Raw genomic sequence first — 15,212 nt, forward strand, 5'->3', positions numbered from 1 at the left:
TGTAAGAGACAAAGGACTAATCAACATAATAGTTTTTAAATTCCTACAAATTAGGAAGCTAAAAATAATTTACCAAACATAAGAACAGTAAAGGGTTGTAACAGTCAATTCAGAAAGGATGAACTACGAATGCCAGTAAACGTACAAAAAAATGTACAACTGCAAGTAAATCAGGCAGACATGAAACGAATGATTAAAAACGGTTTTCTTATCCATCAGAAGGCCGGACATTAAAAATATAAACAATATTCATTGTTGACGGGGACCTGGGGAAAGGTGCACTCACATAACTGCGAATAGAATGACACAGAGGTTCTGGGTTTCACTGCGCCATTATCACTGCACGAAGCCTTTAACCCAGCAAGGACGTGGGTCCCTGGCCGCCTTTAGGGCCATTGTGGGAGCTCTCGGGAGAGCGGCAGGTTTGAACTAAGTGGCTGAAATAAGGGTGTGTTGGTGCAGAGAAGGTGCCAGGGGGACCACGAAAGAGCACCTCAGAGTCACAGGGACGAGCTCCGTGGCCTTGCTGATTGGGGCTTTCAGAAAGATGTAAAGTTAACGGGAGTCCCTTTAAGTCGTTGGACGCACAGCAGCTCAACGGTTTGGTGGGGTTTGAAGTACAGAAGTTTCTAGAAAAAGAAACGAGGTCCGTGCAGACACGCCTTGCTGCCTTAAGACGCTCAGACCGCTTCACCTTTTGTGAACCGCGTTCCCCACCCCCGCTCCCCCTCGCCACCACCGGACATTGGGCTTCTGTGGGGCTGGAGAGGGGGCAGCTGCCAACTGGAAAATTCCAGCGTGGCTTTTATCATAGTGTGAGAAAATGCACAAAACAAACGTAACCACTGTAACTCTTTTAAAGCTTGTGAAAGCACAGGTACTCCGTTATTCCAGTCAGCACGTATCGCAACCATCGCATCATCTAGTTCCAAAAATTGATTATCACCCCCCCCCACCCCCCGCAAAGTAGACTCTGGTGCTGGTGCGGAGGAAGCTCTCTTTGAGTTGACAGGACAAGCGCAGATACAAAGGACTAATCTCAAGGTATCTCGAATAATGTGCAATATATGAAAGACAAATATTCAAAATCCGCGGGATTGGAGGGCGCGCGGAGGGAGCGGCGCGCGGAGGGAGCGGCGCGCGGAGGGAGCGGCGCGCGGAGGGAGCGGCGCGCGGAGGGAGCGGCGCGCGGAGGGAGCGGCACGTTTGTACACCGCGCAGCACACTCCGCTGTATTTGCTCCTCAGACGCGGGCGTGTTCGCAGCTATGGCCGACGCTGAGGCGAGCGCCACGATGGCGGACGAAGCCAAACCTGACTCGAAGACTTTGCAGATTCTGCGGGACATGGCCAATCGCCTGCGCATCCATTCCATCAGGGCCACCTGCGCCTCGAGTTCTGGGTAAGGCGCCCTCGTCGAAGCTCGGGTCGTTGAGCGGCTCGCCCTGCGGGACGCCTGTGGAGAGAGTTGAGGGAGCTGTCGGGGGGCGGGGAGGGCTTGGTTGTGGAGGCCCCGTTTCATGCTCTCCGGGTTTGGCTGCCATATGCTCCGGCAGCCACCCCTCTCGGGCCCGTGGCCGGCCGACAGTGGCGGCCCGGGGCCTCCGGTCTCTCAGGTTAACGGAGAAGAGCCCGGACGCGACGGGCGGAGCGCGTGGCCCGGGCGGCTAGCATGGGAGCGGGAGCGGCCTGGCGCTGTTTGTGTGAGGAGTTGTCCTCGTCGCCAAGGCCTCGAACCCAGTAGATGGAGTTCGGAGAAATAAAGCTTAAAAGAAAGTGATGGGGGAGTAAGAATCCGAGCAAAGGGGAAACTGTTGCTTCTGCTGGTATTTTGTCGAAGATGTTTACGTCAATATTCATAAGAGATATTGCAGTTAGTTTTCTTGGAAGATATTTGTCTGCCTTTAGCATCGGTATAAGGGCTGTTCTGGCCCAGAGTGAGTTTTAACGTGTTCTCTTCAGGGTTTTTTGGGTGTTTTTTTTTTTTTTTTCCCCCCTGGAAGAGTTGGAAGAGGATTGAGGATTCGGCAGTGAGGCCATCAGGTTCAAAGTTTTTCTTTGTCATGGAGCTTTTCCACTACTGATACAACTTCCGTATTGTAGATTTATTCAGATTTTCTCTTTGTGATTCAGTCTTCTTCGATTTTGTTTCTAGAAATTTCTAGGTTAAACGATTTATTGCCATACAATTGTTCGCAGTACTTGATAGTGCTTTTTATGTCTGTTGAATTGGTGGTTATAGCCTTACTTTCATTCCTGACATGAAATTAGTAATTTCGAATCTGATTTAGTACATTTAGTAATTTTCTTTTTCATTTATTCTAGTTAAAGGTTTGTTAATTTTGTTAATCTATTCAAAGAACCAACTTCTGTTTTGGTTCATTTTCTACATTGTTTTCCTAGTCTATTTGTTTCTGCTCTAGTATTTTATTACTTTTTCCATTTTAGTAGCTTTGATTTAGTTCTGCGTTTTTCAGTAAGTTGTGAACTTAAGGGCTTCCCCTGGTGACTGCGACCGTAAAGAGCCTGCCTGCAATGCGCGAGACCCAGGTTAGATCCCTGGATCCGGAGGATCCTGTGGAGAAGGATCCAATATTCTTGCCTGGAAAATCCCATGGATGGAGGAGCCTGGCGGGCTACAGTCCATGGGGTCGCAAAAAGTCGGACAGGACTGAGCGAGCTCACTTTCTTTCACTGTGCACTTAGGTTTGTTTGTTTGTTTAGTTGTTTGTTTGTTTTTTTTCCCTTGAGAGACTTTTTATTTATCTATTTATCGGCCTCACCGTGCAGCTTGCAAGATCTTACTTGCCGGACTGGGGATCGAACCAGGGCCCAGAGTAATGAAAGCGCCGAGTTCCAACGACTGCACCGCCAGGGGATTCCCAGAGATAGTTCTTTTTTAATGCAATCATTTATAGCTATAAACTTCTCTCATCACTGCTTTTGCCACATCCCACAAATTTTGGTATAATGTGTATTTCATTTGTCTCTAAAAGTTCATCAGCTTTTCTTGCAATTTCTTCTTTGACCTATTCATTTAAGTACACTGTGGAGAATTTTTGTTGTTTTCTTTTAAAATTGAATTATAGTTGACTTGCAATATTAATGTCAGGTGTACAATTCAGTGATTCAATATTTTTACAGATTATACTGCATATAAAGTTATTTTAAGAGTGTGTTGCCTAATTCCCACAAATGTGTAAGCTTTACCATTTTCCTTCTATTATTGACTTCTAACTTCACCCTGTCATGGAGATGTGTGTGGTTCTGTTTTTTTTTTTTACACTTACATTTTGCTCCCTTCACCTTCTAAATTAATAATGGTTTACATTTTCTCAAGAGATCTCTAACAGGAGTATCCACTTAAGGGATACTTGAAAGCCAAGAGGTTTAACTCTCCATTTTCTGTATTGTGAAATTTGAAAGGGGAGATTAGTAATACCCATGAGCTGCACTTAAAATCTTACTCTTCTGACTTTTGGGGCATGGCAGGGCTCTATAGTGCCTGCCTGGACGCCCATGAAAGCTGCTTTTTAAGAGCAAGGGTTGTTTCATTCTGTAAGGGCCTCAAGTTACTCCACCATGAGAAACTTCTCAGTCTGACCATTTACTTCCTAAAAGAAATTCACTTTAGGTAGTAGAATGCATTTTATTCATTGGGGTTTTTTAAAATTTTCTTTCCCAGTGTTATTGAGATGTAATTGAGCACACGGGGCTTCCCTGGTGGCTCAGCAATAAAGAATATGCCTGCCAATGCAGGAGATGAGGGTTTGATCCATGGAGAAGGAAATAGCAACCCACTCAAGTATTCTTGCCTAGGAAATCCCATGGACAGAGGAGCCTGGCAGACTATAGTCCATGGGGTCACTCAGAGTGGGACACGACCTAGCAACTAAACAATTGAGCACACAGCATTAATATATTAGCATAATAATTTGATTTAAATATATTGTAAAATGATGACCACAGGTTTATTTACCATCCACCATCTCATAGATATAACGGAAAAGAAAAATGTTTTTTCCTTGTAATGAAAACTCTTAGGATCTACTCTTTTAACAACTAAAGTATATATCCTACAGCAGTGTTAACTACAGTCATTTAGTTGTGTTTTACTTTCCATATCTGGAAGTTTGTAGCTTTTGACAACTTTATCCAATTCCAGCTCCCCCCAACCCCCACCTCTGGTAACCACAAATCCTATGATCTTCTATGAGTTTGGACGTTTGGTGTGGGTTTTTTGTTTGTTTTTAGAGTCTACATATAAGTGAGATAATACAATATTTGTTTTTCTCTGAGTTATTTCAGTTAGCATAATGTTCTCAGGGTCCATCTATGTTGTCACAAATGACAGAATTTCCTTTTTATGAGTGAATTATATTACATCATATATATATATGTACCACATCTCCTTTATCCGCTCATCTTTTTTTAAAGAAATACTATATTTTATGTATTTATTTAGTTTTGGTGGCTCAGCATGTGGGATCATAGTTTCCTAACCAGGGAAATCCGCATTCATCTATCGGTGGACACTTAGGTTGTTTCCATGGCTTGGCTACTATAAATAATGCTGCTGTGAATGTAGGGGTGTAGATATCTGTTCCACATAGTGTTTTCATTTCCTTCAGATACATTCCCAGTAGTTGAATTGCTGGGTCATAAGGTAGGTTGTTTTTTTTGTTTGTTTTTTAAGATCCTCTTATTGTTTTCTATAGTGGCTGTTCTGGTTTACATTCCCACTGACAGTGCACAGGATTCCCTTTTATCCACATCCTTGCTAGCATTTGTTAGTTCACCTTTTTGATGATAGCCATTCTTATGAGTGTGAGGGGATATCTCATTGTGATTTTGACTTGCAATTTCCCTGATGATCAGTGATATTCAGTACCTTTTCATATGCATATTGGCTGTCTATTTTCTCTGGGAAAATGCCTATTCAGATCCATTGCCCATTTTTAATAGAATTTTTTGTTGTTTTGTTATGAAATTGTGTGAGCTTTTTATATATTTTGTATGTAAACACCTTATCGGATATGTGATTTGCAAATACTTTTGTCCCATTCAGGAGGTTGCCTCTGCATTTTGTTGATGGTTTCCTTTGCCGTCAAGAATTTGACTCAGTCCCACTTGGTTTATGTTTGTTGTTGTTTTATTGTTTTTGTTGCTTTTTTTGCTTTTGCTTTTAGTGTCAGATTCAAAAAATCCTCACCAAGACTCAGGTCGGTGCTTAGTGCCTATGTTTTCTTCTAGGATTTTTATGGTTTCCAGTGTTACATTTAAGTCTTAATCTATTTCAAGTTAATTTTTGTGAGTGGTATAAGATAGAGGTCCAGTTTCATGTTTTCACATGTGAATATCCAGTTTTTCCCTTACCGTTTGTTGAAGAGACTTGTTCTTTCTGCATTGAGTATTCTTGGCTCCCTTGTCAAAAGTTAGTTGACCACATAGGTGTGGGTTTATTTCTGCTTTGTGGAATTTCTGATTAATGATATCACAAATGAATTCAAGTGAAGTAACACTCAAATGTTTACAGAGTCATCAAGTGAACCTCCTCAAGTATGTCGGTGCTCCACTGATAGAAGGAGTCTAGTCTATGAGGCCTTGCTCTCTTCTGGGAGAGGAGTTGTGAGATTACTGGGCCTTAAAGCATTCTTAAAAGCTGTGAGCTTGGAGCGGGGGCCACTGAGTGCCTTAGAATCCCTTTCCCTTGACTGGATTCTTCTGGGGCTGGAAGAAATGACTGCTGCTTTTGGTTTGAGGAGACCATGTGTTGAAAGGCCTCCTTGTGCACTGTGTGTGTCCCTGGTGAGTCACTTGCCTGTGAGAAATGACCTGTGCCGTGTCTTCCAGCCACCCCATATCATGCAGCAGTGCTGCTGAGATCATGTCTGTGCTGTTCTTCCACGTCATGAGGTATAAACAAGCGGACCCGAAGAACCCAGACAATGACCGTTTCATCCTCTCCAAGGTAAGCTGGCACAGGAACCTAGGGCCAGTTCAGATACTTGGTTCTTAAACTCATTTTAAAAGCCACCGTGTGTCAACAAGGCCTGAGATGGCCTCTGTTTATTGTTTTGGTTCTTCCCTCTTTGCTTCATGTCTTCATCTGTTTAGGTTGGGGTAACAAAACACCAGAGACTAGGTGGCTTATAAACAATAGAAATTTATTTCTCACAGTTCTGGGGGCCAGAAGTCTAAAATCAAGGCACTAACATGGTTGTGTTCTTGTGAGGGCCATCTTCCCAGTTACAGACTTCTCATTGTATCGTGCAGTGGAAGGAGAAACGGTTTCCCTTTTTATAAGGGCACTGACCCCACTCCTGAGTATTCTGCCCTCATGACCTAATCACTCCCCAAAGACCCCCCACCTCCTTATACCATCACCTTCAGCTTCAGATTTTCAATATAAGAGATTTGGAAGGAGGGGCACAAACATTGAGACCATGGCAACTCATAAAGATCTAAAAGGTGTTCTAGCAGAAACTGCATAGTGGGAAGGATGACTTGCAGCAACTGGCAGCCCCTGTTTTCCTTTGGTACTTCACCTTAATTGATCTGGCACTAAGGCCCCCCTACCCAGAGTCATGCTCCTCCCATCCTGTGCCACCTGGGTAGAGGAGGGCAACATTGAGCTTGATTTGAAGGTACATCCTGCTCTGATCAGTCAGCTTTCTCTTCCATTTTTCTGCAGATCACCAGTAGGGAGTTTCTCATGAGTCTAGATATGGTAACCAGGTACCTCATGACATTGGAGGACAGGAAAGAAAAGGAATGTTAAAAACAAGATCGACCTAGGAGAACAAGCAGCTCTTTGATGCTATCTGAAGGTTTGCTGTGTTCTGAGCAAAGCATTCAGAACTTAACTGGTAGAACATCGTGTGCAAATAGAAACCCCAGATCTAGGCAGTGGAAAGTAAAGAGAAGGCAGAGTACGGGCAGAGAACCTGGAGCTGTAGTTAATGACCCTTGTCTTGGTGTCTAAAATGTAATCTCAAGTGAGGTTTGCCCAAGGATGAATTAAAGATGTGTAGAGGAAGAGAGATAAAGCAGACGAGTGCAATTAGTAATAGCTAATAAAATCTAGGTAAAGAATATGGGGAACTTCATTGTGTTCTTTTTACAACATTTCTGTAAGTTTAGATTTCCTTTATCATAAAAAGTGAATAGCTATAGATATATAAAGTATGACTGTTTAGAGCTCTAGTTTGGTTTTGGGGTTTTTTGTTTATTGGTTTTGGGTGGGGGGAGAGTGGCTGCAGCATTCAGAATCTTACTTCCCTGACCAGGGATTGAACCCACACCCTGAGCAGTGGAAGCGTAGAGTCTCAACTACTCGACCACCAGGGAAGTCCCTAGAGCTCTAGTTTTTAAAAAAAGGAAAGAGGGACTTCCCTGGTGGTCCAGTGGGTAAGACTCTGTGCTTCCACTGCAGGGGACTCAAGTTTGATCTCTGGTTGGGGAAATAGGATACCCCGTGCCATGGGACACAGCCAAATAGAAAGAGAGAGATGTGGGAATTCCCTGCAGTCCAGTGGTTAAGATTTGGTGTTTCCACTGCCAGGGGTGCAGGTTCGATCCCTAGTCCAGGAGATGGCTGCAAGCAGGACAGCATGGGCCCCCCAAAAATGCCTAGATTCTCTCATAACCGCTGCTGTCATATAATCAGAGTCATTAGCCTTAGAGGTATAGAGTGACTTTCTGGCATGCAGTCACAGGCTGGACACTGGTTAGCTACCAATATTTGTGTGTGTGTCAGATTTATGCAGCAGATAAAGTTAGAAGAAAAGAGAAAACACTCAGGAGCATAGTCCATCTTGGCTCTGGTCGGGAATAGAGTAAATGGACTTGCTAGAGGCCAAGAAGCCAGGATCTTCATAATCCATGCTCCCAGGGCACAAGTGTCTACGCAGACAACTACAGATGGAGGCCACCTGCTAAGGCCTGGCCATGGCGCTGACTGAAGCGCTCAGATTCCCTTGGAGCCCTCAGGGTGCTCATGATCCCTCCATCCACCACCCCGGCCTTAGTTTTTGTTTCACAAACTCTTTTGCTTTCTTCAGCGAAGCAGGCATGGGAAGTAACCAAAAAGCCTGTTTGTAAACTTGTTCTTGAAGTGTGCTTTGTGTCAGAACAAAGATGAGAAATGCTACCTGGAAGAGAAGACTTTCTTTTCTGGGTGCCCTTGGCACACTGAGTGCATCTTTATTTTTGGCCTTGGGCCGCCTCAGTTGTGTGTCCCCACGTGGTTTAGGAATTCTTGGAAAAGAAAAGGGAACCCATGGGAAGGGTGCTTCCACCACAGCAGACGTTGTGCTGATGCCCCGCCAGTCTCCTCAATCAATCCTACAGCCTCTTGCTGCCTGAGGGGGATTTCATCACCATCATACCCAGAAAGCAAAGCCTTGCGGGGGTGGTCTTACTCAATTCCCACATTAAACCTGGGGGAAGTGGAGTTGGTCTGAGCATAGAGCCCAGGCTTGGTCCAAGGGCATGCAAGGCACCTGGGAACCAGAGTTTGTTACAGGAGTAAACTAGGAGCTGTGGGGAAGAAGACAGACAGGTTGTCCGGAGGGATTTCAGTGGGACAGTTGTCAGAGCTAGAGGTGCAAAACAGAAAAAGAGTGAGGGCACGAAGCACATGGAGGAAGGTCAGGAGCCCCAGGAGGAGCAGAACCATAGGGTGGATCAAGACAGGAGAGGGATTAGAGAACTCACAAGTACCATTCAGCCATCCTGTAGTGACAACACTAACCAGTCTATGCTTGAATGAAGCTGACATCTGAATGGAGGGAGGGGACAGAGAAGAAACTAACCCAGAAATAGCTAGCATGCCAGAGGGGCCAAGAATCCTAAATCCAAAGGAAGTGGAGGGGCAGGAAGTACTAGGTGAAAGAGATGGTCCAGGAAGGTCTTGGTTTTGACATTTGAGCTGAGAGTTGAAAGGAGTGAGCTGTGCCCCTACCTAGGCATAAGCACTGGGCACTCTGAGGGTAGAGGAAGGCACAAATGCTGAAGCCCTGAGTCAGGTGTGTGCCTGGTGCATTCAGAAGACAGCCAGGACACCAGGCACCTGGGGCAGTGGGGGAGAGAGTGGGAGGTGATGGGGGTCACTGCAAGAACCTGAGCTTTGTTTGACATTAGATGGCAAGACCTTGGACAGTTCTCCACGGCAATTGAGAAGCGGGCTTAGGTTTTAACATGCTCCGCCTGGTGGCTGTGTTGAGAATTGACTGTGGAACAGGGAAGTGGGGAGGCCACTGCAGCGACAGAGGAGAGAGAGGTTTGTGGACAGGAAGAGATGGTAGCAGTGGAAGCATTGACTAAGTTTGGTGTCTCTTTAGAAGCTTGGGAGTGGGGCCTCAGTGCAGCAAACCTTTGACACCACCTTCTCTCCATGGGACAGTGACAGCCTGTGTGTACAAGCAGTGTGGGGGGAAACAGTGGAGTGGTGCTGGAAAGGGATTTATTTCTAGCATGACCTTTTACATAACCCCTTCCCAAATCTCAGTTGACTTGAGTTTTACAAACCAGGGAAATAGAAGTCCTTAGTGTTTCTGATTCCTGTTTAAGAGCCTGTGTTCTTCAAAAACATTGAACATCTGGTTTGTATATGGCTAGATGAAAGGCCTTGCGAAAATGGCAAGGCTCATGCTTAGATGTTTTTTTTCTGGTTTGCTCTTGGGCTCTGCTTAGGCTGCCGTGTGGAGAAGATGCCCTCTTCTATGTTGTCAGAGCTGCAGTCAACCTCACCAGCTGCATAGATTCCCTGTGATTTCCTTGTCTTTGTAATATTGATCTGAGACTTGGGGTGCGTGTGGGTGTGGGGAAGAGTAATTCCCTTGCATTGTGGGAGGGGCCGCTGTGATGAGTAAGCTTTGTTTGGAAGTTGGTCTGATACTCATGCCCTGCAGGTGCACCTAACCTAGGTTCATTTGGTCCCTTCTCCTACAGAGACTCTCATTTGTTGATGTGGCAACTGGATGGCTGGGACAAGGACTGGGGGCTGCGTGTGGGATGGCGTATACTGGCAAGTACTTTGACAAGGCCAGGTAAGACACTTACTCAGAAACCATTTAACTCTCCAACTATCCCACCCCTGGCACTTTGGCTTTGTTTATCATTTATTAGTTTGGAAATACAGTGATTTAAAAGTTCAGGTCACCAAGTATTCAAGCAATAAAAAGAAATTGTATTTCAGGAAACTGTTCTGGCATCTCTGGTTGGGTTCTAAGTGCTGCCTGCAGTATAGAAACTAGTTTGTTAGGATTGAAGTCTTTACCAAGATAGATATCTTCCTGTTTCCCATCTCTCAGTGAGCTTCACTATACAGTGAACAGATGTTGTGTTCGCCTTTCCATTTGGGACCCCTGTATGTTAATAATCAAAGGTCTCTTTTTGGAATGGTTCCACCTTCCGAAAGACTGATTCATGCCTTTATTATAAGGGTGTGTGTCTGGGTGCTGCTGATATAGAGCAGCAAAATGGGATGTCCCTGTTGTGTGGTAAGTCGCTCTTTAACAATTTCACTTACAGCATTTTTCTGTGCCAGCAGTGGAGAAAGCACAATAAAGTGCTTCCAGAGGAGCCACCTGGGCTGGAACCTGGGACTGAGGGGCCACAGACTCAGGTGCCCTGGGGGAACCATAGGACTAGAACATACACTCCATGGCGTGCTTTCTCTACTGCTGGGGCAGTTGCCCTGCTCCATTTCCCATAAGACTGTTGACCTTCCTTTTTCATCTCTCCTTTTTGCCTCTATTAGTCCCTGTTGTGTGGTTAATCACTTTTTTAAAAGTTCACTTACACCCTGGGGTCTGCATTATATTTTATTGGTATAAACATTTCATGTTTCTGCTGCAGAAGAGTTTAATATTTACAACAACATATGCTCCTGAAGTAGAATGTTTTGATTGTTATGATTATTATAAGTAAATTTGTAAGATCAGAAATAGAAGGTGGATGTGCTTTAAAAAGAAGCTTACCAAGAAACTGTATATGTGAATGTTTGGGTGTTTAAGGGCCTTCTCTCCATTCCCTCTTGTTTATTGGACCTGGAGAAGTTGAAGAAGAACCTGGAAATAGTGTTTGCAGCTAGAATGAGAGAACTAGCCAAAGGTGCAGCCCATCTCATGAAGCCCAAGCTTTTAAAGCTGAGATTCCTCAGTTGTTGAGTTTGGGCAGCTTTGATAAGGGAAATTGTCTCATAGGAACCTGCTGATCTGAAGCACCTGCTTCATTCTCTTCCTCCGTTTCTCTTTGTGAAATGTACTTGTTCGAATGGCTCAGAGGAGCCCCAGGCAGGGTCCTAACCTCTCTTGACTTGCCCCAGCTACCGGGTGTTCTGCCTCGTGGGAGATGTCGAGTCTTGGGAAGGCTCCGTCTGGGAGGCCCTGGCCTTTGCATCCCACTACAGTCTGGACAATCTTGTGGCCATCTTTGATGTGAATCGCCTGACCCACAGCACCACTTTGCCTCTCGAGCACTCCATAGATGTCTATCAGAAGCGCTGCGAAGCCTTCGGGTAATTTTCCTATTTGGTGTCACCTTCTTTCTGGTCCTTCCCCCTTCGCCTTATAACCTGGCTGCTGCTTCTGTTGACAGGTGGAATACTTTGGTAGTGGATGGCCGTGACGTGGAGGCACTGTGCCAGGTGTTCTGGCAGGCAGCTCAAATGAAGAACAAGCCCACAGCTGTGGTTGCCAAGACCTTCAAGGGCCGGGGCATTCCAAGTAAGGAAGTGTTGATTTTATGCTTAGAGTTGTCAGCCCCTGCACAGCACATGAGGCAGAAGGAGGCTGAGGCTCGCTGAGCAGACAGACAGCTGACTTCACGCACAGTGATTACACTTCTGACATGTGCCAGATGCTCTCGCTCTCTTTGATGCTTGTAGATAGCAGATCTGGTCAGGGCTGGGGAGGGGAAACCCAGACGCCCAGCAAGTGAGCACAAGGGAGCGGCTGGGAGGATAGTCCATCAGTTATCGGACCAGCAGGGAACCATCTCCACGGGGCATACTGAGTCAGAGAGGGTGTGTGAGCAGATACATAAATAGGAATGTATGCACATGCATGCAATGGCCTGTGCCCACGCTACCTGGGAGGACACACAGGCCGCTAGTAAAGTGGCCCCTCTGGGAAAGGCAGCTGCGGAACTGACGGGAGGAGGGGGGTTGAAAGTTGTAACTTCTTGCAGATTTCAAAGCGGACAACTAAAGTTGTTCATCTCCAGTATAAATAGTTGCAGTGGGAGTGATTTCTGGTGTGTTCTTAATACTAACTTTTTAGAAGAAAACTATTCTCTGATTTCTCCTCAAAATAGTCTTCTGGTATACTCAGTTCAATAAATGACTACTTGCCCAATTTGCTCCTGTAATAAACCTGGGTATTTCTTTGCCTCCACCTCTCCTTTATGTGCCCCCCACACACACCCCCACTCTGTCATCCATTCTAATTGATTCTGCTCCTAACATATGTCTCAAGTCTGTTCACTCCTCTCCACCTCTCTTGCCCAAGCCTGGTCTTCTCTCCCTCACTTCAGACTCCTCAAGCCAATCCTCATATGGCTGCCTTGGTGATCTTTCTACAACATGGATCTTATCAGTTACCTCTCCCATTTCCAAACCCTTCAGGAGTTTCCCATCTTGCTTTGGGCAAAACTCAACCCACAGGATCCTCCCTGCCTGTCTCCAGCCTCGTCTCCCTCACCATTCCCTCCATTCACCAGCACATTGGCCAGTGGCCCCCTTAAGAGCCTCTCGGCCTTTGTCCAGGCTGTCTCCTGCCACCGCAGTACCATGTCAGGCCCCCTGTGCCAGGTTTTTACTCTGTGGCTGACATCTTTCCCTTTCAAATGTTTTTCAGATGACTAAACAGGGGCTCGTGAGTTACAGAATAAATGTCTTTTATCCATTGGGTTACAGGTGTTGAAGATGCAGAAAATTGGCACGGAAAGCCAATGCCAAAAGAAAGAGCAGATGCAATTATCAAATTAATTGAGAGCCAGATAGAGACCAACAAGAGTCTCGAACCAAAAGCCCCTATTGAAGACTCGCCTCAAATCAACATCTCAGTTATAGAAATGACCTCTCCACCTGATTATGAAATCAGTGATGTGGTAGGCAAACTGTTTTTTCTCTGCTTTTGCTAAATACAGAGGACTCTTGTTTACTCTGATTTCCCCAAATGAACCAATTCTTAGGTGGTGTGGCATTTAGCTAAAGGTTATAAACAACAAAGATGGATTTACCTTGTCTTTTAACTATTTTGATATTTATTCTTTGATTTCAAACCTAACTCGGGTCTGAACTTTCTTACCAGTCAGTCACTACTTACTTGCGTCCAGTGCTGTGCAGCTTTTGCTTGCTTCCTAAATTCAGTCTGTAGTCTGGCAGACCATTGTGCATGAAACTCCATGATTCTATGTAAACTTGAAGGACAGGGGCCTAGCTGGATTGATGTTTTGGGCTTAATCCCTGGATTACACAAGGAAGAGCACCAGTTCACTGAAGGCCAGTTCTTCAAAAAGGAAACAAATTAGGCATGAAACCCTGATTAACCCTTTCTGTTTTTATCATGATTTTTGTGTCCTGCCTTCTGGTGTATTACAGCAGATCCAAAATAGTTAGGCTCTTCACAACCTAAGGAAACAAGGTGGTGAGCCTGGGAGAAAGGAAATTTTTCTGACCCTTGTTTGTTTTCCTTATTTATTTGGGGACATTTTGAGTGTTACTTACGTTTTCTTAGCCTGGTAATATGGATTAATAATAAATGAGTTGACTGAGAAATTAGAAAGCAAATTTAAAAGCAGAAGAAAGCTATTAATAAAAAGCACATATTAACAGAAGGTACTTTGGTAATATGTGTTAACACCAACTGTTCACACCCTTCAAAGTAGAAGTGCAACTCACAGGTATTTATCCTACAGAAATACCTGTGCAAGTGTGCAGAATAGAATAAATGTTGATTCCAGCATTGATTATGGTGAAGTGTTTATGTCTAGAAAATATGTTAGATTATTGGAACTTTTTGTTTCAAGTGTATATATTAATAGGAGAAATTAAGGACACAGGCCAGTTGATTAAAAAGTTAGTAAATTAAAGAACAAAAAGTCACATTAATAACCAAATCTAGGAGTTGGCTCTCTGAATTACTAAACAGTAGACAAGCCATTATCTAGTCTACTTAAAGAGATAAAAACTATAAGTGAATAAAATTAGTCACTAGAGGAGATAAACACAAATTGAGAGAACATTCAGAGAATTTTGAGAAAACTACGCTAATTGGTTTGAAAACCTATTTTAAAAATGGACCTTCTTAAGGAATACATAAAATACCAAAGTTAAGTAAAAATACACAAAATGCTTAAGTAGGTCAGGGACTTCCCTGGCGATCCAGTGGTTAAGACCACACTCCCAAAGCAGGGAGCGTGGATTTGATTCCTAGTCAGGGAACTAAGGTGCTGCATGCTGCACAGTATGGCCACAAATAAAAATTTTTAAAAACACTTGAGATCAACAGCCATTAGGAAAATTTGAGAAAACTGTCTAGGAATTATACCTCCAAAGTACCAGGCTCAGTTAGTTACAAGAGTGATTTAATTTTAACCTTCAAGGGATAGATTAATTCCTCTGCTATTTCAAACCTTCTTGAATATGGAGAAGGTCATTTATGAAGCCAAAATGTTATAAAGCTAGCCCAAAGGAAGAAACTACAGGCCAGCCTCACTTAGGAATATTGATTTAAAAATTCTAAATAAGACATTGCAAAGAGTTGGACACGACTGAGTAACTGAACTGAACTAATGGAACTGAAATAAGACATTCACCAGCCTCAATTTCTTTAGTGCCTTAAAAGAAGTATCAGAATCAGTGAAATTCAAATTAGTAATGCAAATCATTCACCACTATTAAGAGAGGAGAAATTGTGGTCATTCACAATAAAAGACTCCATCCTGACAATGAGAAGGCAAGCCTGTTTGCAGGTGGTAGAGTTGTATGTCTGGAAAACTCAAAAGAGAATAGAAATCAGAATGAGTAAGAAAGGAAATAAGAAAATATGTTAGAAATAAGAGTCCAGAAAGAGAGCTTGTAGCTAAACTAATATATAATAAGGATTGATTGTTTTCTCGTATTAATACAATTGAGAGATTATTCCTTTTTACAATAGCAATAAAAAGTAAAATAACTGAATAAATGTATACGGTCTATATTAT

The 15,212-nt window shown here is 44.0% G+C and overlaps 1 protein-coding gene across 1 annotated transcript in view; it reads left to right on the plus strand.

The window, feature by feature from the left end:
- The first annotated feature begins 1,222 nt into the window (after positions 1-1,222).
- The window catches only part of TKTL1 (transketolase like 1), a 28,463-nt gene continuing 14,473 nt past the window's right edge, over positions 1,223-15,212 (plus strand). Inside the window, exons 1-6 of the mRNA NM_001045972.1 lie at positions 1,223-1,401; positions 5,853-5,970; positions 9,954-10,051; positions 11,332-11,523; positions 11,604-11,731; positions 12,922-13,115. Of these exons, the coding sequence (NP_001039437.1) occupies positions 1,268-1,401; positions 5,853-5,970; positions 9,954-10,051; positions 11,332-11,523; positions 11,604-11,731; positions 12,922-13,115 (864 nt within the window). The 5' untranslated portion in view covers positions 1,223-1,267. The remainder of the gene's footprint in view (positions 1,402-5,852; positions 5,971-9,953; positions 10,052-11,331; positions 11,524-11,603; positions 11,732-12,921; positions 13,116-15,212) is intronic.

Source organism: Bos taurus, chromosome X, assembly GCF_002263795.3.
Source record: "Bos taurus isolate L1 Dominette 01449 registration number 42190680 breed Hereford chromosome X, ARS-UCD2.0, whole genome shotgun sequence".
Taxonomy (NCBI): Eukaryota; Metazoa; Chordata; class Mammalia; order Artiodactyla; family Bovidae; genus Bos; species Bos taurus.